We start from the raw sequence: 26,139 nt of genomic DNA, 5'->3' as shown, positions 1-26,139 counted from the left end.
GACATAATTCACCTTCCAACTTGTTCTTGTTTCCGGAAAATTTATATTTTAGGAATGATTACCATCACTTTTCTCGAGGTTGATTTAATTATACGAAAATTTTTAATAATTCTCAAACTAGTAAAATTTACATGTAATTACATCAAATCTCATGAGTGAAAAGTTATATTTCATGAGTTAACTTTTTTATAAGTTTGATTTGATTATTTTCAAACTCGATCACATTATATTATGTAATTTTAGTATAAATTGTTAATTTTATTAAATTACTTACAGAAATAGTCTTTGTGAAAGTTTTAATAAAGCTTGTGCTCGTTGAATAATATTCAAATTGATTATCCTTTTAATAGAACCCAAATTGTTCTCATCGCTTAGTGTCAGAGCCGCAAGAACCTCTCACAATGTAGGACCATTAATCTTTGCAATGTTATTTATAAAATAGCATCCAAGGCCATTGCAAAAAGACTTAAACCAATACTTGACCATCTTATATCACCTAATCAGTCGGCTTTCGTTCTAGGTCAATTCATATCTGACAATGTCCTTTTAGTTTTTCCTACGAACAAGATATAGGGGGGAAAAAGGCCACACTGCCATTAAACTTGACGTTAATAAGGCGTATGACAGAGTTGGATGGTGTTTTCTAGAAATGATGCTAGTTAAACTTGGTTTCGTGTCTCGTTTCATTTCTCTTATTATGTCTTGTGTCAAGTGTGTGTCTTATTCGTTTCTACTTAATGGTTGTGAGTTTGATTCCCTTATTTCCATGAGGGGACTCTGTCATGGATATTCTCTCCGCCTTTATCTTTTTCTTATCTGCACGGAAGCTTTTGACGTGTTACAGAATGCATAGCAGTAAGGCCGCATTCAAGGCATATCGATCTGTCAGAGGGCCCCCAGCATTACACACTTGTTATTCGCTGACGATACTCAAATATATTGTGAAGCTACCACAAGCGCAGTGTGGTGCATCAAAGACATATTAGGTAAGTATGCACAAGCGTCATGAGAAAGTGTTATTTTGAACAAATCGTCTATGGTACTTAGCAAGAATGTGGAGCCTGCGTTCAAAGCCTTTTTGTTGGACATTCTGGGCATCGACGGTAACTTGGCCTGCCTTCGATTGTTGGATGATCTCAGAGAGGAGTTTCGCCTATATCCGAAGCTGGGTTTGCAAGAGGCCAACTGTGTGGCCATTCAATTTTTTCATTTCCTGAAGCTCAATTATTTAATTTGTCTGATGATGATTTTAGTTAATGAATGAATTCGCTTTCTCTCTAAGAAAAACAAAGAAGAATATATTTGTCCAAATAGATGGTTACATGCTATTGAAAAATAAAAATTAATAAAATAATTCAAAGATAAAAAAAAATGACGGACCAAACAAATCAATGACATCATATTGATACTCTTCAATTATGAAAAAAATATATAGAGATAATTGATCTAAATTTATAAAATAAAATAAATTTAAAACTCACTAAAGAAATATGATATTTCACCACAGTTAATTACTATAGTAACAAATAATCATGACTAATAAAAAATAACCACGACTCCACAGGAATCATCACCGGTTATTTCTGCAAACGATGCCAATTGGTCGTGACTAACGTCCATGGCAAATACTGATTATTTATGATAAATTTAAGCTTCACATCAATTTTATTTGACCATGATTAACATATAGTAATGGTTTCCAATAATTTTTAGATCGTCATCACTTATGATATAATTAAAAATCATTTTATTTTTGTAGTATATAAGTGCATGAATAAAAAAACTTATAAGATTAAACTAATTAAAAATATAAAAATTATTTGAGGTTACTTGGATCTTTACTATAAAAAACAAAACTTAATTATTTAAAAAATTGAATCTTAATAAATAATATACACAGATATAAACGACAATAATCACAACTAATATAAGTTTCATTATTCGTGTCCATTATTCCTACTTCCTATAAAAAACGATACTCCTCTTTGACCGTACCTTCCGACATGCATATATGGGTTGAATTAGTTGTCAAAGCTACCAAAGTAGTTAAATGTCAAAACACGATTTAAACCTTCAAACTTTTATTCCTCTTCTTCCTTTTTTGGGTTGATTTGAAAGTGTCATTTGGTATCAAAGAACTGAAATGCTTAAACATTTATTAGGTTTGTTTCTGATTGAATAACTTATTTTTGTTTTCTATTTTTTTTTTCTTTTCCCTCTCCTATACGATGAATCAGGTATTTATACTAATACAATATTATACTAATTAAGGTAGATAGGGGTAAAGTACTATTTTGTCCCTCATCTACCCCTATTACATGACTAAGATTAATTGACCGAGACCATTTCAGTAATTTCTTACATCCGAGTCAACCTTTCATTTTTCTTTTGATTCTTTTTTCTTTTTCAACACTTTTTTTTTCGAGAGCGTCAACTTTTCCTTTTCTTTGTTGATTTTTTCCTCTGTCAGTTTCGTACTTTCGTTGAATGAGAGGAAAGAAAAAGTGAAAATCGGAGGGAACAAAATAATCTATTTTATTTAAGTTATTTGACGGAATTGAAAGGAAAGTAACATTTAAATAAGTTCAAGTGTTTTTTGAAAAGATGGAATAAATTGTAAAGGAATAATTTATGTGATTTTACCAAATAATCCTTTTACCATCATTTTATACAGAAAATAATTAAATTAATAGTAAAATGAGTTTAAATTATTCAAAATTTTAAAATTAAACCTGAAAACTTACTCATGATATATATATATATATAAATAATAATGGAATTTTTTTTCGATGCCAATATCATATTGTTTTAAAGTATAATAATGTCTATATGCAATATATATAATAAAATAAAAAGAGTAAATCATACTTTGTCATTAAACTTTGCATGTTTTTATACTTTGGCAACTAAACTTTTTTTTTTTGTCAACTTACCATCTCAATTTTCTAAATATGCACTTTATCATATATAGCCCGATTTTTTGCCGAAAACACATCACATGCTGTGCATATGTCAAAAATATTACATCACATGACCCATAAATATCACATGTGCACTGCATTTATTTTGTTTTTTATTTTTTGACAAAACTTGTGGAAAAATAGTTATAAATTGTAAAGTGCAAAATTTCGTAAAGTTGAGATGATAAGTTGACACAAAAAAAGTTTAGATGCCAAAGAGTAAAAACAATCATAGTTCGAATGACAAAATATAATTAATCCAAAAAAAAATAAAATAGATACTTTTTAATATTTTTAGTCTTATATATTTAAATTTTTGCCTAATATCGAAAAAATACGAGTTTCAACGATGAATCTCTGCATATTATACTTTTATAGAATGAGTTATCCGTATATTAGAAGTACATTTTTTTTTTTCGTGATGACTAAAGATTTTGGCCAAAATTATTGCAAGATGTACTTATACGAAAGATTCCTAGGAGGAGCAGACTACAACAGCCAAAATGAGACAATGAAGTCAATGTAGTAGAAGACAGATGAAAAGATGAGAGGAGTCCAATCAGACAATAGCCATGAAAGATGGTCAAGCTAATGAAAGTCTTCTAAACTGGAATAGAGCAACTCTTATTAATTCCTGTGAAAGAGAAGTCAGGATTTTGAGTCCCAAGGGGAATTGAAAAATCAATTTTGATCGGCTTTTAATAAAGATATTTTAAAATTTTGAAAATAAGTCGCGATTTTTATTCGTGAAAGACTATGAAAGAAGTCTTTCCAAGTCTTTTCGTAGGATGCGTCTCCTTCTTGAAATTTTTTCGGCTATATCTTATGCCACGTCTCAAGTGGGGCTTCGTTTTCGTGTATATGAGCCCTGCTCTACGCAACTCTCTCCAAATTTCTTTCGCTGTATCTTAGTTTTTATCATCTATACTATATATTAAGAGAAGACACTCCTTTTTGGTGTCTTTCTTTTTTTGATCTGTTTTTTTATATTTACTTCAATTTTTTATTTATTCATCTAACTTTCGATTCCGTAACTATCTTTTGATAAATTTTGTTTTTTTTTGGAATTTTTTGTGCATCTTATCATCACCAATTTCTTATAAATTTAATATTAATTTATTATTTTGTATATATTTTGTTAAATAATGGATACTTTATTTCAAATAGTAAAATAGAATTTGCACTCAAATAGAGTGTGCCACAAATTACTAGTAATAATAAAATATCTTGACCTCCATCCCAATTTTGATAATTTTTTCTCTTTATTCCTTGACTACTTCCAAGAGGTAGACTGAAACGGGCTTTTTTATCTAGCTGCCTAGCCCGGGTGTAGGTTCGTTGCTAGTCTCTCGTTCAATGTTGGAAATTAATCGGAAATTTTGTTACATTAAATCCCTCACTGGTGAAATTAGTCCTTTCAATGTTTTTGGGGATCATCCAAACTTGAACCCATCACATAAAAAGGGGGCGGTTCAAGGAGGATCTTATAAGCAATCTCATTGTCTATTGGTGTAAGGCTAGTAAACTTTTGGTGGAGGAAGTGTTGAAGCTAGCTGATCTCACTCCTGCACCCCTTCGAGTTAGGGTTCGTTGGGTGAAAGATAAAAGGAGTACAATTAGAGAAGAGCAATGAAGGTGGTCAGGCTAACGAAAGTCATCTCAAGTATCACTAGAAAAAAAATTACTATTAGCTATCAGATTAATAGCTATGGTTAAAAATCATAGTAAATAATTAGTATTAACCATGCTAAAGAAAATCGATGCAAAAAAACTATCTTTCCCACCATGAAAAACTTGTTTGCTATAGCTAAGAGCCATAGTAAAAAGCCATGTCAAATGTTTTAGCCATCCTCGTAAAACCACAACCAACAACCATTGTATAACTGTGGTTACTAACTATTTACTACAACTATTTATTATTAATAGTGACAATTAGCCATTATTAAATATTACATTTCTTATAGTGTATCAGTGTACAATAACATGAGTATATTAATTGAATCATGCGAGTTTAAGAGTTTAAACTTTCTTCCCTTCCACTAGATAGCTTCAGTTATCATTTTTTCATCATCCTAGGTTTAAGCCTAGGAAACGTGGAGGAAAGAAACATACCTTTTAAGCAGTTGTCTTATTTGTCACTCACACTCATGAGTATGCAAAGGTTATACACATCCAAAACTACCATAGAGCACATGAATGTAAGGAAAACCTTGGTGAGGATCAGAGAGAACTTTGCCATTGCCTGGAGGTGAAACTTGAAAGTACTTTGCCTAGACATAGTTGAGCCACAAAATGTTAGGCTTGCACTATTAGTTGATGGATGTAATCCACATGATATAGGGTCTAGACAATACTCTTGTCCGCCAATTATTGCCACGACATATTGTAAGTTTCGTCTAAGATATTAAATGCAAAGAAAATTACAAATAATTTTAGATTACAATATGATATTGCAATTTGCAATCAAATTGTTCGTCTGGCTGCTACAACAATGCAGATCTCATGCATAGAGGAGTAAAATGAATCGATGAGAGGTAACAAAACCTTTGTGCACTTTGTTCGATGTAAAACCATATTATCAAGTAGTGCCAAGTGAAAAACCCAGTGTCAAGCTATCTCTATAGTTATCATTGATATGTCTCATATATGCTGTATATATTATCCGATTTATGCTTTTCAAAACAATATCCATCAGTCCCAATTAAAAGCCCCTATTTATAGAAATAACTTTGGCTTGCCCTTGGAAGGGACTAATTAGCTTCATAGTTATGTATCCACTCTATTTGTGTTTGACGTTTATCAATTACCATGGCCACAGGTTTTATAGAGCATACAATATACAGAACATAAGAAATTATCATCATACTTGGAACTTACCGTCCTCCACGCATGCTCTGACTATATCTGAAATATGGCTTTTGAACAACCACGGATGATCCTAACTGTTTCAACCATGATCGAGTCATAACCTTCCTTTCCATAAGAGCGCAAACCCAGCTCTATGAGTTTAACCTTTCGATCTATTAGCATTGGTTGTCACATTGAAACGCCGTTCAATAAAAGTAGTAAGCAAAACAAACATATGAGCTAGTGATGAATACTTACATTTGGATAATATTACATTTATAAAGATCAATGAATAACAGCCATTCTAGTTGGCTTTTTGATCACCTATTCTAACATATCCCTACTTCAGGGATAAAATTTAGTCCTTTAAACTTAGACATGATTGCAAATCGTGGTTCGCTGATTGTGATCGCTGATTTTTGGTAGTGGATCATGCATATATAAACTAAGAGGACATAAAAAAAGTAAAGAGTAATGCGAATAATCATGTTTATTAATTTATTTTCTAGGACGCTTACGGTGCCAAGCTCTTGTCAGAAAGTTCAAAATGTTGTTTTCAGTGTACTTACGGTGTATGGAATTCTTCTGGGCCATCAATTTTCTCTAGGATAGTTAACTAATCCAAACTGGTATTCGTTTGTTAATCATTTATCGGTCATCAATTATAAAAATAAACCCTCATCAATTAATTTAAAAATATATCATTGTATTACGTAAAAATTAATACCAAAATAAAAATAAATCATTCTACTTAGAAACTAAAATGACAATAAACTTTTAGGAGAAAGCAAATGAGAACAGCACGTTTGCGAGTCCATTTATGCACATGCATATGTGCAAATTGAACACTAAATTCTATATTATCTTAACTTCTCGATCAATATTTAAAACTTTGAATCAGTGGCGATGTAAAAAGTTGAGTTATATTGGGAAAATAATATTTTTTGTCTAATATATTAGGGTTAGTAAAGTTTTTTCAATTATGAAATTTTTATTAATGGTCACATAGATATTTACAAAAACTTTACTTTTAGTCCTTTCATTAGATCACGTTAGTATTTTGTCCAAAATTATCACGTAGCAGTTATTCAAAAGGTTAAAGTGTTAATAATCAGATAACCTTTTTTGTCAAAATATTAATGAAATCTGACGAAATAACTAAATTTTTGAATTTTTATAAGTCATAGGACCATTACCCATAGTTTCGTAACTAATGAGACAAGAAATGTGCTGGGCCTATGCATGCCTTCAAATCCAGTCAATGTACAAATTGTTGTTCAACTATAATAATAATTAATTAATAATATTTAATATATTAATTATTATAGTTATCAATAATTTAATTTACAATACAATTATAATCAATTCAATAATAAAAAAGAAACTACAGCTCTATAACTTTTGACCCATTATAAGACTAATTAAATTTTTTATTCTAAATATTATTTAATATTTTTATTTTATTTAATACATATTAGTAGTACCTACTATGTGAGCAACTATTACACTATCCAAGACGTAGTCATTCTTTTGAATAAGAACTGAACAAAACGAGAAGGAATAATAATGAAGTTATAAGTCAATGATATCTAATTCAATCTTAGAAATTGAGACCTTATGATTTTAAAAGTTATAAGTTCGAATACCGTTATATGCATAGGATGTCGCTTTATTGCATAGTATGTATTGTCTACTGTAATAGTTTGGTATTGTTTAGATTTTATTTATTTGATATTGTTGATTAGGGTATGATTGTTGCAAGTGTCTTTATTAAATATCGGTATTTGACAGGAATAATTATAGTCGATTTATTTTCACTTAATAATAGTTTATAGTTTCAAATTATAAGGGATAATTACACTTTCCCCCTTTGAAATTTGGTGCAATTACACGTAGAGCCCCGTGTTTGAAAAGGTATATTTAACACCCTTGCGGTTTGTTTGTATCTAATAAGGCCCTCCGTTAGTTAAAATTCACTGAATTTGCTGATATTAAAAAAAAAATCAGAAATAAATCTACATCAACCCCCAATTGACTTATTACTGTTTTGTTGCACATTAAATAAATTTTTCTATGACCAAATTATCAAAAAAATTGTGTAATATGCAATAAGTCACTAATCAGTCAATCAATGGTAAATATCAAATTTTTATTCAAAATTTTTTTTTTTTTTGTTGATATCAGTAAATTCAATGAATTTTAACTAACGAATGAACTTATTTGTTAGATGGAAGCAAACCTTGGAAATTCTAAATACAATTTTCCGAATCAAAGAAGATTTATGTGTAATTACACTAAACTTAAGAGGGAATAGCGTAATTAATCCAAATTATAATAAAATTATAAGTGGGAGTACCTAATATCCGCGTGGAGGATTAGTTGAGAATAAAAAAGACGGGTCCCACCCAAAGCAAGTGGGGTGGGAGGGAAAAGTTGACTGTTGAAGGTTGGCAGCGGTCAACTCCGTCTCCTACTTTTCCAACCCGCTGGTCTTCGGAGTTTCCCAATTTTTCAACATAGAAAAATCCCTTTGCCCATTTGATCAACTGGCATGACCATGGGCTTAGTGAATACACAACTTAGAAAACATTGGATATTCATTAGCATATTATGATAAGCAACAAACCTATTTTGATTATCATCAACCTCCATGATTGCTTTGACTATATCTAAAATATGACTATTTTGCAACTTCAGTAAAATTTGTGATTGCATGAACCATGTTCGATTCATAGTCGTCTTATGCACAACACTATCATAAAAACTCAAGCCTAAAGACTAATTAATGTATTATTGTAACCAAGGAGAATTAGGCTTTGATTAAGATCAAGCCTTGATGGGCTCTTGTATGACATCTCCTATCGTCGTTCAATGAACTTGATAACTTCTTATCAAACACCCATTAAAGTGGGCCAATTTGCATATTACTCCCTTGTGTTTTCAAAATTCAACTAAAAATTCCCCTATGTTTTAAAAATATGCGAAAATTTCTTCTATTTTTGTCAAAAACTATTATACCCTTATCTATTATATATTATTTCTTATTTTTATGACTGTTGAATTTTTTTTATTACATAACAGCCGTATAATTTAACCAATACATGTTGCCGGTCAGCTTGGAGGAGGGTGACGGTGACTTCGAAGGCAGAGGGGGGTGGGGGGTGATGTCAATCTAGGCGACTGTCGCATCGCTATCACATCTTAGTTTTGTATCTTATGTCTAACAAATAAGTTACTTCATTAATTAAAATTCACCGAATTTGTTGATATTAACAAAAATATAAAAAAAATCTATATTTACCTTCAATTTATTGATTTATTGCAGGTCAGATAAGTCTTTTTATGACCAAATTATCCTCATACGTCTTCACACATTAATACACGTGAGGAGGTATATCTTCACCGTCATAAGAGTAGTTTAGACGAATTTTTTTTTAACCTGCAATAAGTTAGTAATAAGTCAATCGAGGGTAAATATCAATTTTCATTCAGTTTTTTGATTAATATCAACAAGTTCAGTTAATTTTGACTAACAGAGGGACTTATTTGTTAGACTGAAACAAACATCAGGAATATTAAATGTAATTTTTTAAATCACATAAAATTTAGATGTAATTACACCATATATATATATATATACCACTGGAGAAGGGTTATAATTATCCCTTAATTATTTTTATTGTACTCAACTCAACTCCAAATATATATATTGGACAACTAAGTCAATTTCTTTTCATTATTCAAGTAGTCCCTTTATTTAATTTTCCCGATTGTGGAAGAAACGATTTGCGTAGGCAATTTATTACAGATCTTAGAATAAATCAACTACGAGATATCATCACAATATAATCTTTCTACAATTCATGTTATAGTACATATATATATATATGGGGCAGAAGTCAAACTTTTAATAGATGTTGGTTGAGTTACTTGGATTTATTTCATTTGCCCTACGGTGGAGGAAATATTTTTTCTATGTAATTTAATGCAAATTTTGATCTTTGGAGTTATACCACTTAATGATCTTATGAAAAATCATAGACGAGCATTGATGTAGCATAAGGCTAGATCGTCATCGGGGAAATTTGGGATCTGTTATTTGCTGGAGCTATATCCAGAGTTTTAATGTCAACAAATATGATAAATATTTTGCGTAAATATAATATAAATCGAGCTTTTATATGATTATTTAGGTTATTTACTTTGATTACTATTAAAAAAATTCACAAAATTAACTTTGAATCTGTCGTCTATTGTGAAATGTTTTTCATTTCAAACTATCATTAGGGAATTTTCTGGGAAGTTAGAAAAGAAATAGAAAGGCAGTGGGTTTTATTAGAGGATATTATTCGTTGGCTTAAGCACGTGCCTTTAATATGACATCTCGTGATAGCAAATCAAATCTTGGCAACATGGAATAGAGCATGTATAGTGGTATGTCTAGACACATACGTGGGAGACATAATATTACAACGCAGTTGAACTTCAATAAAATCATCTCTATTGATTTCGTGAAATCCCAGAAGAATCTTGTACATCTGATAATATTATCTTGCAAAGTGATTATGTATACTGCATGTCAATGTAAATGAATTTAAAATCCAGGCATTAAAATTATTGTAGCGCTAATCCTATGTTATTCATGGGGAAAACCCCGATTTTTGGGTAAAATATCGAAATGTCCTTAATGAAGGGTATTTCTGGTATTTGCTAGCTCAGGATCTGCGTCTTAGTGAAGGCGGGTCGGATAGACCCGTTTATAGCCGAAGACCCGACTCAAAGAGATTACGTATACTGCATGTCAATGTAAATGGATTTAAAATCCAGGCATTAAAATTATTGTAGCGCTAATCCTATGTTATTGATGGGGAAAACCCCGATTTTTGGGTAAAATATCGAAAATCCCCTTAATAAAGGGTATTTTCGTTATTTGCTAGTTCAGAATCCGCGTCTTAGTGAAGGCGGGCCGGATAGACCCGTTTATAGCCGAAGACCCGACTTAAAGAGGGCCATCAGATTAAAGACGCCTATCATCCTGATGGAGATACGTGGCCCAAGCAACAATATCCACATGGGTTTATAAATACTTCGACACATTACTTATTGAGGTGATTGCTACTTAATATTTTCGACCTAACATCTCCAGTTCGCATATTTTATTCTCTATCAACTCTAATTTGAGCGTCAAAGGGTCGTTGTCGGGAACGAACCCGACGAGCCTCACATTTGTGTTTTAATCCTCAGGACCCAATCACTCGATTTTGGGAGGGTACGTGGCCGAGTTCGATCTACCAGTCGTGGTCGCATCTTTGGAGCAAGATCAGTTATTATTGGAGAGGGAAGCATCCTACTGTACTTTATGTTGTTCGAAGTCATAACTATAATTAATATCATTGAGCTAATTATTTTACATAATTGACTAACTATAGCTGTCATGTTCTTAAAGTCATATTGATTGCATAGTGTATTGTGCCCATCAAATGATGGGCCAAGGAAACATAATAAGCATAAACCACAAAAGTTCTACGTACAATAATAAAATATGCATTGCTATGCCTCAACTATAAATAAGAACCAAACCTCAAGTCATTTTTCGAGATAACTACATAGTTCTTACATAAGTCTTTCTATTATATCAACCGTTGTTTCTTACATTACAAACCAAAAATAAAAAATGGGCTTGTCGGGCAAATTAACTGCAGATGTTCAGATAAAATCAGGAGACTTGTTTCATAAAGTATATAGGGACACTCCACACAATGTGTCAAGCATGAGCCCTAATATAGTACAAGGGTGCGATCTTCATCAAGGAAATTGGGGAACTATAGGATCTATTATCTGCTGGAGCTACACTCATGGTGAGTATACCAAACATATTTTCTATATACGTATGGTCACTTACTTTTGAATTTTGACAGTGTAAATTACCATATTGCCATATGCATGTTGCTGTAGAAGTTTCTTGATTAACTTATGAGTCCTGTGAAAATACAGATGGGGAACAGAAAATCGCAAAGGAGATAGTTGAAGCCATAGACGACGAACAAAGGTCAATAACATTGAAAGTCATTGAAGGACATCTGATGGACTACTTTAAGAGCTTTAAAATAGGAATACATGTGGACACAAAGGGCGAAATCCACTTGGTGACATGGGTTCTAGAGTACGAGAAATTACACGAGGATGTCGAAGATCCAGTCTCGTTCCTCTCTCTTTTAATCAAGGTCACAAAAGATGTCGAGACTCATCATCTTAAAAACTAAAGTTAATACTATAAGTAAGAGAGTACGTGGCAATACTAAAATTATCATAATAACACATGAAAATAATAATAATAATAATAATTTGTGTTTGTATATTATAATGGATCCAGTTACATTTTAATAGTGGCAAGAACTATTTTACGTTGTCATAAGATAATATACATATATCGCGACAATCTAATGATAGTACAAATGGTCCTTTCGGGATACCATCATATGTGCTAACAATACCTTTGTCGCTATACTTGTGTCTATGACGAGCATCAACGACAACTAAAAAAAAGTATTCTTACCGCTATTAAGATTAAGATAAATATACATATATATATATATATTTGTGGTATTAAAGTTGTTTGTAATTATTGATAATGTGACGTTATATATCACTAAGTATTTGTTTTTTATTAAAAACTATGGCACCAAATACCTAGTTGTAGTTTTGCATAAATAAAAATGGATGTGTAGATTATTATGTAAATTGGGGTTTAAAGTGCCTCTTCTTCCTGTACTACAATTTATTATATATATTTAGTGATAATTATATTAAAAATTGTTTCATATTGTGAAGAACGATTATGCTCAGATGATGAATTCATGTCTTGTTCTTGGTTAAGTTGCTGTCAAGGAACATATATACACAATCAAACTCAATGTTGATAATTAACTTTTTTTTTTTTTCTAAATAGTTCAAATTGTTTATACTACATGATATAGGAGTATAGTGTTTATACCTAAGTGATAAATATTTTATAAAAGAAATAACTTTAATTCTAATTACGGTATGCGTTAATTATTTAATTTGGAGAATAATAAAGATGTTGTCCTATCGAAAAAGAGAAGCTCTTTCTTTTAAATGAGATTAAATAAATCGGGTTGGACTCATGTATATTTAACGGGATTAATTAATTATACTATAAGTTAGAATTTATTTGATGAGATCAAGTTAATTTTAATTGAACTTTTGAGATTAATTGGATTAATTCAATGAAGGCCATCTTATGGATTTAATTTTTGAATTAAACCCAATAAATTATATATATATATATATATATATGTGTGTGTGTGTAATCCTAATTTGAAAGATATTTCAATCACAAAACAATTTTGGTGTGGGCAAAATTAGGAGCTTTGTACAAACTATTGATAGTCGATCTTCATTAATCATTACAAATAGACTCAATAAAGAGCTCCCAATGAAGTTGAGTGCAAGTTCATGAAAACAGTGACTGGCTCGATTAGTTGTTTGCTGCCCCATTCTCAACAAGTTGTACAAATTCCTCATCGCCATTAAGCTTCTTGCTTCGTGCCTTCTTCTCTTCAGCTCCTGGTCTCAACTTTCCAGTATTAGAAATAAAAAATAATGAATTTACTGAACTTGAAAGCCAAAATATTGGTGGAACGAGTGGGGGTTATACAAGAGGATAATAGAAAGATGTAAAACACTTATTTGCAGGGATGACATGAATGAGAGAGTTCAATTTTTCATGAAAATTGATAAGCCATTTAAGGGAATGATTTAGACTTTGAGTGACAGAATCTTGGAAGTAGCAAAATCAATGCAGGAACACCGTTCCGATGATCACTACAGGTAGAACTAAATTGAACATAGGATGCCAATTAGCAGGCTTTACCAGCTACGAGCACTCAGGAAGCTGCAGGAGACGGAGCAGCAGTTGCTGGTGCATGTCGAGCCACGAAAGAAGTGATTACTGGATTTACGAGATGAGGCGCCTCGTCCTTCACATGAAACAATTTTAGCCAGATTAGATATCATGTAATTTTCCCAGGAGAGAGTTTAAAATCCCTTGAAGACAGCTCAATGGGAAGAAAAATCAAATGCATCGTAAGAGTTGAAACTTAGGTTTTCTTTTGAAGTGCGGTTTATTGGAGAAAAAGGAGATAAAATGTTTGGCGGAGTTTTATGGAAATTCCGGTAGATGATGAAATAACGTATGATAAAGTACTTTGACATGCCCAGTGAGGGCTCTGCCTCAATGGTAAAGTAGAGGCCACGACCTTTCACATAATAAAGGTCTTGTGGTTGAATCCCACTTGGTCTGTATGATAAACTACTTTGACATGGTCTTTACACACACATAAGAGAGATTGAGACCTGAGGGCAGTGGCCGACATTAGGCAGCACGACAAAATCTTCCACGGTGTCGAATTGTGCATAGGCTTTCCCAAGTTCGATTGGTTCCCAAGGATCCTTGTCACCCCAAGCCACTAATACAGGGCACTAGAAGAAGGAAGTAGCAAAAACAACAGACTATTGTACTTAGTTTAAGGAAAAACCTCGAGTGAGAAAATATGTATATAAATATGACCTTCACTTGAGGAAGTAATTCCTCCGGGAGAGGCCCTGCTGAGTAGCAAATGAATTCAAGAAACACATCAGCAGCACCAGGATCAAGCCCAGGCTCAAGAATTATCTTTACTAGTTCATCTGTCACCTGGGATGTGTCGTAGTAACACTGAAATGCATTCAAAAGGAGAATCAGTAATTATACTGTGGCATGACTGGAGAAATTTGTCCAGACGCATAATCTACAATGCACTTGGAATAAATTCATGAGTTTGTGCTGATTTAATCATTATATATTTTCCTAACATGTTTATGCCTCAAGCCAGAAGAGGAAAACAAAGAAACGGTGTTCCTATTAGCAGAGGAATGAAGACAAGGAACAACATTAGGTATATGAAGTTAGGATAAGACCAATCACCAAATAACTTCAACCATGAACAAACTAAAACAACGCAGATTCGCATTGCAGAAAATGGTTAAACAACTGCTTTTTAGTTTGTGTAGATTTGTCGACAGAGAATATTATCTACAGGTAGCAAACAAGTGAAAATCTTTACGAATTTGAACATTTCATTCTTCATTTTAGCTTAAGCTTATTAAAATACTTTTGCTGGTACCTGACAAAGAATGTTCCTTACTGACTCTGGTGTTGCAACAGTTCTGAAAAAGAATTTTCCGAGAGCTGTGTTTCTGCAGGAAAGGTAACGTGTAAAGAATTACCAAATAGCCATATTGAAGTATTTAGTGAAGCCCAAATTGAAAAATGAAGAAGTATATCAAACCTACTTCACCTTAGCAAACTCTGAAATGATTTTATTAGAGGCCTCCCATACCAAGGTTGTTTCTTTATGTGCAACATACGGAGGGAAATGTTCAAGAGAATAATGCCCTTGCAGATTGCAGGATCCATAACTGCTGCCTGGAGGCCTACAAGTCCTGCATTTGGAAATAGATACTTAAGGCACATAATGATTGTTACTACTAGTTCGTCTAACTCTTTAATAGCAGGACTAGTTACACTTATGTTATCTCTGGGTAACCACAAAAGCCTCCTACATTTCCAAGTTATCCCCTCCCTCTTTCATAACCACAGAAGCCTCCTTCTAAGTTTGCAGAAAGACATGGTCAAATTACTCGTCACTGGACGACATCACTGCAATCACCTGGCAAGAAAGTGTCTTTCTGCCAAGCCAAGCTATCTACACCAATTTCATCTAATCACATAAAGCTACAAGGCCTATATAAACCTTCAACATCATCATGCTGCCAACAAAACAGTCATCTTTCCATCTCAGGTGCTTTTTCATTTTGTGAGTCTTCAATGTTAGCTTGGGGTGGCACCACCCAAATCACTGGTATCTGATCCCCTTTTTCTTCTTTGTCATTCGCTGCTTCTATCTTTGATCTCTAAGTTTCGTATTCGTAACCCTAATGATTCTTTACCTTTTGATGATTGATTTTCTTTTTGATTCTCGCTATCTTGTTAATCTATTGTCCATTATTCAGCTTACTAAATGTATGAACTATTTAACAACTTTCTTCCCTTCTTATGGTGTGTTTCAGGATTTTTATAGACAAGGACCATGATTGGTAGCTTACACGAGTATGGTGGCCTCAATTATCATCAACAAGCCAGATACACTAGTGGTAATTATGCCCTTTCGCACTCCATTTTTTCTTGGCAATGTCGACTTGGTCATCCCTTGTCATCCAACTTGAGACAACTCTAGACACAGTTCATTACCTGTTGACTTGTTCATGTTCAGTCTATTCCTGGGATACCATTTTATTTTGTTTGGTGATTATGCTACGATGATCTGTGTATATTTATTGAAAAATAGATATCAAGCTTCTCATGTAACACTTGCTTAACTAGTAGGTATGTGGTACAGTCCTTCCGTTACACAATGGAAACATACATTTTATTGGTTTATAACTCTAATCAAGTATGACCTAAAATGGTTAAATGACAGCAAAGGGAGCGGATTATAATTCATGCAAGGCTTCATATATACCTTCCTATGGTAAAGATAAATGAATCGTTTTAGAAAGAAGAGAATAATTCACTAGTTCAATACAAAGTGGTAGACGGAACTTATTCACAAATCTCAAGTAAAAAATAGTCTATTGATTAAAGAAAATAGTGAAGGGGGTAACCTCCAATTGAGTTGCAGATAAAGAAGGCTTCATCCCTAACAATCTCCATACAGAAGTCATTTAGCTGGCTAGCCCATGTCTCAAAAGTATAAAAGGACTTGACTTGAAGTTCTCTTGGATTCGGTTTGTCTGAATAACCATAACCAATAAGATCAATTGCATACACCCTGTGTGACAGTGCAAGAACTGGCAAATTCTTCCTCCAGTGGTCACTGATTACAAGAGAATGCGAAAGATAGAAGTTTCTCCAAATAAAATCAAATTGGAATATTTATACCACAATAATCAAGTTAGATCATGTGAATCCACAATAGTTTATATGTCAAGACGTCTCTGTTCTTATGCTTAAAGTGAAGGACCAATCTACAATGAATGCATGTGCAAAATAAATCAAGACATATATAATATTTATTGTGCATTACAGATGCAAGTCCAGATAGCATACCTCCACTAGAAGAGATAAACAAAAGTAAAAAGGAATGTAGCAAAGAACACTGGTCATTTGTCTAAAATTATATTAAAAAACCAGAATGAGACAAAGAAGTTGCTTCTTAATTCCTCTTCCAAGAAATTGGAAAATGAACTAATCTCATCTAAACTTGTAACTTTTTAAGTTTAATCTGAATCGTAAAGTTAACTTGTGCTAAATGCTTCTATTTCTATTTCTATTTCACACTGCAGGTATTTTATTTATTTCATTATCGTGCTAGATATCTTATCGCATTTTATCTTTGAGCAGTAATGATAAAAATGACAAATGATTCGAGATAAATACAAATGTATTCTGCTATTATCTGATAGATACCTATATTATATAGTTGAGGAGAATCGAAATTGAAGCAATGTAGACCTGTTTGCTCCGAAACCATGAACCAAAACCAAAGCAGGCCCACCGGTTCCAGAATACTGGTAGCGGATAGAATAACCTCTCCATTTCCATGTACTGCAAACAACAGACAGGATACAAATGAACATCTAAAAGTTGCTGAAAATGCTTTCACAAAAAGTCTTTACTTTCTTAAACAGGTAGCAGGATGAGAGATACTATCAACCAGGAAGCACCACCGAGGAAACCAGCATTTATAGAAGCAAATTTGACACAAAAATATTGCAAGAGAAGAATATCAAATTGATATACTTTTCTTGGGTCACGTTTTATGAAAGTTGGTGAGTAGCTTATTTATCTTGTTAGCTATAAGTAGGTAGCAAGTTACAACACTGTAAATTGTACCCACAAGAATCGAAAAGTTAGACACTTCTAAGGGACTGTCAGTGACCATCTATCAAGATTATCATGACCTTATACTTTACCAATAACGCACAAGTGCAGGAACTACAATGCGGGAGAGTATCTTCTGAAAAGAATTGCAAAAGAGACAACTTTCCACTACAATATCTCCTTTACCATGTGAAGTTGGATACAGAGAAAAACTAACCAAAAAAACCATAAACAGCAGAATTCTTTCACAACTTCTCTAAGATCAAACTTAAATCCATATTGCTGAATCTTTTTACAACTTTGTCCAGACATCTTGCCCAATTTTTTGTTGCTAGCTCATCAATAGAGTAAAATGCTCAGACAGAACTGTCTTAAAGCGGAAACTAAAAATGCAAAACCTCACTATCCAAAGAATTCAAATAGGAAACATCATCAGTTCCAGATATTTAAACTGGAATCAGTAGCAAAGAAACCAATTTGAAATTAAAATCAATAAGCAAAACATCAAACAAGAAAATCCCATCAGAAATTTCATTTCAAATCTCTTCAATATCATGCAAATCTTAAAGGAAAACCAATTTTTTCCCAAGACTCCATGTATGTGCATTTACATACTTTCTTGAAAAATTCTTAACCCATATTAATTACACAAAAAGGCATATAACAAAAGTAAACCAGTGTTGCATTATCATAAAACTGGTGTTACCTGGTTATGATTTCATGAAGTGGCGGACATTCACTTGCCTCAGCACCATCAACTGAGAAGTTGTCTACCAGCGAGCTGAATACAGAAAAAGCATTATGCTTCGAGATTCTGATCCCAGAAATTCTACGAGGAATTAAGAATCTCTTAGAGCAATAAAGGGCTCTGCGCTTTAAGGATAATAATGAAGGTGAATTCTTGTGGGTAATCTTTTGGGACAGCAGAACTGGGAAGTCGATTTTGGAAATAGCCATGGCTGAAAAAGTAGAAGAACCCGCCATGCGTGCTCTGTGAGAGAGAGGATTGGAATTGGTTCACTGCTGCTCAGTTAAGACAAAGGTTTGAGGTGGAATTGGCGCCACTTGGAGGATCCCATGGCTTCATATTTTCTTCTAGTTTCTTTTTGAATTATTATGTTAAGAGTTAAATACAATTTACTTTGATGTATTACCGGTCTGGAAATGGACAAAACGAATTCCTCTTCTTATTTCTTTAAATTTCCGACGTCGGACTATTTGTACTAGTGTGTGTTTATGGCACAATAAAATAGGCCCACCGCTCCCTATGGGCCTCCACGCCAGCATCAGTAGCGGATGCCCCCTCAACGAGATATTAATGGCTATTAACTAGGTACATTTTAGTGTTTGAAGAATAAATTTGATATGTTCGAAATGGATGTGCCTCCCACCCATTACTCTGTTTGGGGGGCTTATGTTATTATTGAGGAAGGATATTACAGTATAGTTAATGTCTTGTCGGTTAATCACATTGATGCTGATATATAACTAGGTATTGGATTGGCTCGATAGATATTCATGGGGTACTATGAGGAGTCAGATGATGCAAAAAGAAGAGGGTCATTGCAGAAGTTGGTTATGCTCAATCAAGAGTCCATTATTCCATGGTTGTCTATAGGTGATTACAATGAGATTTTTGCACAATAGGAAAAAACTAGACCACTCTTACCCTAGAATGACTTGATAGACCTTAGGTATGAAGGGGTAAATTGGTGGAACATGCACCTCCATCCATATACTGTTAGAGTTCGGCTTGATCGAGCGTGTGTTTTTCATAATGGAGGTTACAGTACCCAAATATTCGAGTTCTTCACCTCCCACTAATCCGTTCCAACCACTTTCTAGTTTTGTTCAAATGGATCGCCTGGCAACTACTGTTGATAAAAGAAAAAAGATGTTCCATTTCAAGCAATATGGCTTAGGTCGAAAGAGAGTGTAAAAATAATGAAGGATGCTTGGAATGCAGAAAATGTGTCCAATCCGAATGAGGTGGTGTGGGAGAAAATTATGAGTTATTGTGTGGGTCTCTTAAGGTGGGATAAGAAGCGTTTTGACCATGTTCGTTAGGGTATAAATGAAATAAAGGACTGCATTGTTGAGATACAGAGTGGTGTTGTGTGTGAGGATGATCTAGGTGAACTCCCAAGAATGTAGCAGCGCCTCGAGAAACTGAGAATGAAGGAAGAGATTCTATGGTACCAGAGGTGTAAAACACACTGGATGACTAAACGGGATAAAAATACGCACTTTTTTTTTTTTTCATATTTCAGCCACATCTCAACGGCGTAAGAATGAGATTCAAAAACTAAATAGTTAGGGGTGTAGCGATGAGGAATCTTTTTTATTTATTTTTTTTAAAAAAAAAAGATGAAACCAAGAGTAAAAATTAATTACGTATATTTTAAATTTCGAGCTTTATAGGATTTATCATAATTCAAACACATATTCCTCAAAATGAATATAGCCGTAAGCTTAATTACAAAGGCCATCTTTAATATGATATATATAAGTCATGCAAAAAGGAAAAGGTTCATGTTATATACACGCAGTGAAACACTAATAATTGGAGCAAAGGACATTGTAGCTGAGAGACATCGTATAAAGGAAAAAAACAATCAAAATAATCGCGCTTCAATCGACGAGCCTCAAAACATCGTCGTTTTATGCACACACGAGGAAAGAAAAATTGAACTAAAAGTAGTATTATACAATCCTGCTCGACATTTATAATTAGTCGTAATAAAAAGTTCAGTTACTTACATTATGAAATAGTTACATACATTTAAAATTTTATAATTTGTACTTAGTCACATCTTTTCTTCATAATTATGTGTTCGGAAGATGATCATCCCTTAATATTTTTGAAATTATAAGATTACTTATTACATTTTTGATAAAAGAACATACACTTTAATTTAATAATATACTTATTTTTAAAATTAATTATTAAGTTTTTTTTTAAAGAAGTATGCATCAGATGAAGTTAATATATTGCTTTTAATTATTGGAGAAGGTAAAATTTAATTTCATATCATTTTTACTTTAAAATATTTATTTAACAAAATAAATCTCACTTATAATGTGATAGTAAAATATATTGTTAACGTCGTTCAACTTGTGAATTGATGGGCTATACTCAAACCTAAGCACAATGTGATGGTTAATTCCAATAAACTGATCCAAACTCAATTGTTTTACATTAGGAACATGTCTGGACCCATATTCAAATTCGAACCCATGCTAACGGAAATAAATACTTTGAATATGAGTAGGGCCTAAATTAGTCATAGATATACGTATCGGTAGCGTGAATGTAATATAGTCTAACACAATTATTGACGCGGTTAAGTAAGGTGAACCCTCTTGATCAGTTCTAAATGTTAGAAAATATTTGCGACATGACATATATATGGAGGGTGGTAGATATATTTAACCTAAATTATAACATGACATATACTTTACATGTCAAAGGACAAAAAAGCCCATGTCTAGCTGCAACCGTCAAGTACTCTAATTTTTGGATGCATGCCCACCTGCTCTCTCTTTATGAAGGTGAGAGTGAAATGGGGAAGCCTCAGCATTTCCTTAGCTGTCACCTTTCGCTCACGCCTCCCACACCACCCTTCTGCCCACATCACGACACACCCACCACTGACTACTGTGTGAACTGTGTGTACTTTCTGTAAACTGGGGTATCGCTTCATTCTACCCGAATCAAATCCCCTTACTCAGAGTTGGCAGTCTCAGTAAATGATTTGGAAGTGAGATATGCCCGCAGCCCACCCCACCTCACGTATACAGTACAGTAGAAAGCGGCTTGTGAAAGTGAAAGATTCATGCTCACTTTCTGTTGTGCGTAATTTTTCTTTCAGCTGCAGTCTAAATAACCAAAAGAGATAGGAAGGCCATCAGGGAAAGCAGCATAGTTTCTGAAGTTTGTGTACGGGTTTCAGCAAGAGGGTTCATAAAGGTAACGTTTAATCGTGTAGCTTCACCTGCGCTGTTGCGGCTCTTGATGGCCGCTATTCCATTTATTTCTGTTTCTTAGTTTGATTCTTTTTGAAACCTACCAACCGCCTTGCTGTATTTTTATTTTTTGATTTTAAATACAAGTGATACAATAATCTGAGACGCTCTTTCTGATCATTCATCAAGATCCCTTCAATCTGTCTGAAAAAAAAAATGATAAAAATTCGATCAGCTGCCTTTTTCATGTTACCTCTTTTGATGTTCATGTGTTTAATAGCAGCAGGTCTTTCTCTTTCTTTTATGTTACTGTTAGCGGGATTAGCCCATGCATACAGATTGTAGGCTGATAGCAGATGCATGTAATATCTATATATATATATGCATAGAGAATGGAGGTATTTTTTATGATAAGCTGCGAATCTTTCTCGAGCGCTATGCCTAAAGAATATGAAGTTGGCAGCTTTTTCCTAGTTTCAGTTTCTTCTCCACTCACAAACAAGACAAAAAGTTTAAAAGATTCTTGAATATGCTCTAAGTGTTATTTTTTTCCGATTTAAAAGGCTTAGTTCGAGCTCCATTTATCTCTCTTTTGCAGTCTCTAGCCTTATCTTCACTTCTTTCTTTTTTCCTATTTGTTCAAGGTAACTGGAATTTTACTTATTTTTGGAACGAGAATTCAGATGAGGTTCCACTGTTGCTGTTTGATAAATGGATGCTAATTAGCAGACGCATCTTTCCTGAAATCAATTTTTTATTTTGGTTTTGATCTAACTTCTACTGAAGCCGTGTTTTTTGAGGAAGTGTATTTTTATTTTCAGATTTAAGTTTCTTTTTAGTTCTCCCCATAAACTCACATTATAGGTAACATTAGTTTAGGAAGTTAGCGTGTTATGGACATTAGTTCATGCATGCTCTTTTGTGTGGATGGATGTTATAAATGTAATTTTGTATAAATTACTTTCTTTTCAGACAGAATTTGTATGGATGTGCAGGAAATGAGTTAGCTTCAGGTGTGCTGGCTTCAGAGACTGAAATTGCATCTGCCCAATAGGTAAATTACTTCTTTCCTTGTAACTGTGGCAAAGGAAATAATAAGCTATTGATTTTCTGTTTGATTTACTTCAGCTTTAAATGAAACTGAATGGAGCTGCATTGTTAGTGATCAGAATGGACTTTTACCAGCTTTACTTTCTCTATTACCCAATGCTGATTGCTATGTGTAATCTTCAATTCTCTATAGTAATTCTCCAGTTGAATGGTATCAGAAGACTGATTTCCTGATACCCTGTGTAATTGATCTTCTATCGATAGCAGTCAGTACTAGGAGTTATGAATTCCCGAGTTCAGTATTTTTCCATGGATAATCTAATGATATTTTAGCATGTGGAATTCAGTATTTAATTGCAAAATACTTCATTCTAACTTGTCAAACAAGAATCATTTCAGGCTCTGGATTGAAAGGACCCGTGATTGTCTCGCATGCGATTTCATCCATCTCCAGTGTAATACTACTAATTGAAACATTGTCTAGACTTCACGAAGATTAGTTTATTATTGAATTTGTACTTGCAGATGATTGCAAGTTAGTTGTCTCTTGCTGTTAGATGATTCCATGTTTATCCCCATGTTTCCTATGATGGTAACTGGTAACTAATTCATGGCTATTAACTTTGTAGTCCAAATGTACACCCTATTTCTGTTACAGCTGGCGCGCTTTTTGTTTGTTATGCACACAATATTTGGATTTAGACTTATTCAATTCCTTCATTTTTCCTTGCAGAATCATCTTCAATTCTACTTAAGGGAATAAACACTGTGCTCCTAAATCGTTCGCAGGATGAATACATCACTTTTAAGATGGAAATGCTCGTGTATCCTGATCATTATGGTCATCTGCTTTGTGTATCCCTTGTCCAAAGCGGATACTTTATTTGATGACATGCAATTACTGAAGGCTTTCAGAGACTCATTTATTGATAGAAGAGATGATATCATTTCAAGTTGGTCTCATTCACAGACTTCTCCGTGCAATTGGACTGGAATAAGATGTGATGGTCTAACAGTAAGCCAAATAGATTTATCGTGCTCGGTGTCACCTTTGAATCTTCCATTTCCCAGGCTTATTGGTGCATTTAGATCTCTCAAGCACCTTAACCTCAGCCATTGTGCCTTTACTGGTCATATTTTTCCAGAGTTTTGGAATCTCAAGAAGTTGGAGGTCCTGGATCTGAGTTACAACAGGTTATCTGGAAGGCTGCCTCCAAGCATAGCTAATCTGAAGTATCTGAGACAACTTATTCTTGATGACAATAATTTTTCAGGCAGGTTACCTTCTACAATTGGTCAACTGACAGAGCTTAAGGAACTGTCTCTCCGTGCAAATTCATTTTCTGGAAATCTTCCTGAAGAACTTGGAAGCTTACAGCTGTTGCAGTCTCTTGACATCAGCAGCAACATCCTTTCTGGGAATATTCCTGCTAGTTTAGGTAACCTCAGAAAGCTTTTGTTCTTCACTGCTCGACAGAACAGATTTACTGGACGTCTATCTCCCGGAATTGGCAAACTAAGGATGCTTCAAATTCTTGATCTTGCATGGAATTCACTTACTGGGACTATACCAGCTGCAATTGGCAATCTGAAAGACCTCAGGGTACTTGATCTCCAGAGTTGCCGGTTTACAGGAAGTGTTTCGGAACAAGTTTCAATGTTAAGTAACTTGACTTACTTGAATTTAGCACAAAATGACTTTGATGGGGAACTGCCTTCAAATATTGGGAGGCTGCTAAATCTAGTTTATCTCATTGCTCCAAACTCTGGATTAACTGGAACAATACCGTCACAGCTCGGAAATTGCAAGAAGTTAAAGATCATAGATCTCTCTTTCAATTTATTAGATGGTCCATTACCTGAGAGCCTGGCAGGATTAGAGTCAATCAACTCGCTTCTCCTTGACTCAAACCGCTTGTCAGGTCCTGTACCTGCATGGATTTCAAACTGGAAGCAAGTTCAGTCTCTCGTATTATCACAGAACCTCTTTAGTGGGACTTTACCACCACTTAACCTGCCTTCATTGTCCCATCTGGATGTCAGTGCCAACTTGCTTTCTGGTGAATTGTCTTCTGATATATGCAATGCCTCATCATTGGCCAGTCTAGTCCTATCCCGCAACAACTTTTCTGGCAGTCTCAATGGTATCTTCAAGGATTGTCTCAATCTCACTGATCTGATATTATCTGAAAACAATATTTCGGGTGAACTACCAGGCTACCTTGGTGAGCTTCAGCTAATTACCTTGGAACTGTCGATGAACAAACTATCTGGAAAAATTCCTGATCAACTTTGGGAGTCCAAAACACTTATGGCAATATCACTGAACGATAATTTGCTTGAAGGGTCGTTATCAGGTGCAGTGACCAATATCTTAACGCTTGAGAGGTTGCAACTGGACAATAATCTATTTGGTGGAAGGATTACTCCTGGCATTGGAAAGCTTAAAAATCTGACTAACCTATCTCTACATGGTAATAAACTAACTGGAGAGATACCATCAGAGCTTTTTGAGTGCACCAAGCTTGTATCTCTGGACCTGGGTGCAAACAGACTGACAGGTAAAATCCCAAAATCAATATCTAAATTGAAATTGCTCGACAACTTGGTTCTTTCAGATAACAAACTTTATGGTCCCATACCTGAAGAGATATGCTCTGGTTTTCAAAAGGTTCCTTTACCAGACTCTGAGTACACCCAGCATTATGGCATGCTTGATCTGTCCTACAATGAACTAGAGGGGCCTATTCCCCATACAATCAAGCACTGCACTGTTGTGACAGAAATCCTGCTGCAGAACAACAAGCTAAATGGGAGCATTCCTGAGGAGATAGCATCACTGGCTAACTTAACTTTGCTTGACCTGTCATTCAATTCCTTTTCAGGTTTGATGGTTCCCAAGTTGTTCTCAATGATGAATCTTCAGGGTGTCATACTTTCACACAATCAATTACAAGGATTGATTCCTGATAATTTTTGGCCATCACTGCCAAGTCTAGCTAAGCTTGACCTTTCAAGTAACTGCTTAAGAGGTCCACTGCCGCCTTCTCTATTCTGCATCAAAAGTTTGACCTATTTAGATGTCAGCATGAATTCTCTGTCAGGACGTCTCACGGTTGATCTTAAAAGCACCAGCTCTCTTTTGGTTTTGAATGTCAGCAATAACCAATTTTGTGGTACACTTGATGAATCAGTCTCCAAACTAGCATCACTTTCTGTGTTAGACCTCCACAATAACATATTCACCGGAAGCTTACCAGCATCACTTTCAAATCTTGCTGCCCTGACATATCTTGATTTATCACAAAACAATTTCCAAGATCCATTTCCCTGTAATATCTGTACAATACAAGGCCTAGTATTTACCAACTT

The 26,139-nt window shown here is 34.0% G+C and overlaps 3 protein-coding genes across 4 annotated transcripts in view; 2 read left to right on the top strand and 1 right to left on the bottom strand.

Moving 5' to 3' along the window:
* LOC105166515 (kirola-like) lies at positions 11,453-12,084 on the top strand. The gene is made up of 2 exons (XM_011085894.2): positions 11,453-11,665; positions 11,802-12,084. The coding sequence occupies exons 1-2, from the start codon at positions 11,482-11,484 to the stop codon at positions 12,068-12,070; spliced, it is 453 nt and encodes a 150-aa protein (XP_011084196.1). The 5' UTR covers positions 11,453-11,481; the 3' UTR covers positions 12,071-12,084.
* On the bottom strand, positions 13,156-18,861 carry LOC105166480 (pheophytinase, chloroplastic). 2 transcript variants are annotated; one of them, XM_011085851.2, is made up of 9 exons: positions 18,458-18,861; positions 17,383-17,475; positions 16,533-16,744; positions 15,167-15,311; positions 14,993-15,065; positions 14,398-14,544; positions 14,184-14,309; positions 13,702-13,807; positions 13,156-13,404 (listed from the first exon to the last, which is right to left on the bottom strand). In XM_011085851.2, the coding sequence occupies exons 1-8, from the start codon at positions 18,733-18,735 to the stop codon at positions 13,715-13,717; spliced, it is 1,167 nt and encodes a 388-aa protein (XP_011084153.1). In that variant the 5' UTR covers positions 18,736-18,861; the 3' UTR covers positions 13,156-13,404; positions 13,702-13,714. The 2 variants fall into 2 exon arrangements, with proteins under 2 accessions (XP_011084153.1, XP_011084152.1); XM_011085850.2 differs by having other exon boundaries at positions 13,156-13,394.
* The window catches only part of LOC105166514 (leucine-rich repeat receptor protein kinase MSP1-like), a 6,061-nt gene continuing 1,195 nt past the window's right edge, over positions 21,274-26,139 (top strand). Inside the window, exons 1-3 of the mRNA XM_011085893.2 lie at positions 21,274-21,721; positions 22,713-22,771; positions 23,501-26,138. Coding sequence (XP_011084195.2) covers positions 23,558-26,138 — 2,581 coding nt within the window. The 5' untranslated portion in view covers positions 21,274-21,721; positions 22,713-22,771; positions 23,501-23,557. The remainder of the gene's footprint in view (positions 21,722-22,712; positions 22,772-23,500; position 26,139) is intronic.

Source organism: Sesamum indicum, linkage group LG7 (assembly GCF_000512975.1).
Source record: "Sesamum indicum cultivar Zhongzhi No. 13 linkage group LG7, S_indicum_v1.0, whole genome shotgun sequence".
Classification (NCBI taxonomy): domain Eukaryota; kingdom Viridiplantae; phylum Streptophyta; class Magnoliopsida; order Lamiales; family Pedaliaceae; genus Sesamum; species Sesamum indicum.
This window is presented reverse-complemented; position numbering and strand designations above follow the sequence as displayed.

What these genes read in the sequence shown, in the direction of transcription:
- LOC105166515 (XM_011085894.2), top strand. Translation starts at nt 11,482, where the DNA reads ATGGGCTTGTCGGGCAAATTAACTGCAGATGTTCAGATAAAATCAGGA. An exon ending in CTGCTGGAGCTACACTCATG is followed by an intron (nt 11,666 to 11,801) that starts GTGAGTATACCA and finishes GTGAAAATACAG; the next exon opens with ATGGGGAACAGAAAATCGCA.
- LOC105166480 (XM_011085851.2), bottom strand. Translation starts at nt 18,735, where the DNA reads ATGGCGGGTTCTTCTACTTTTTCAGCCATGGCTATTTCCAAAATCGAC. An exon ending in CTTCATGAAATCATAACCAG is followed by an intron (nt 17,476 to 18,457) that starts GTAACACCAGTT and finishes TGTTGTTTGCAG; the next exon opens with TACATGGAAATGGAGAGGTT. An exon ending in ATGTCGGCCACTGCCCTCAG is followed by an intron (nt 13,808 to 14,183) that starts GTCTCAATCTCT and finishes TTTCATGTGAAG; the next exon opens with GACGAGGCGCCTCATCTCGT.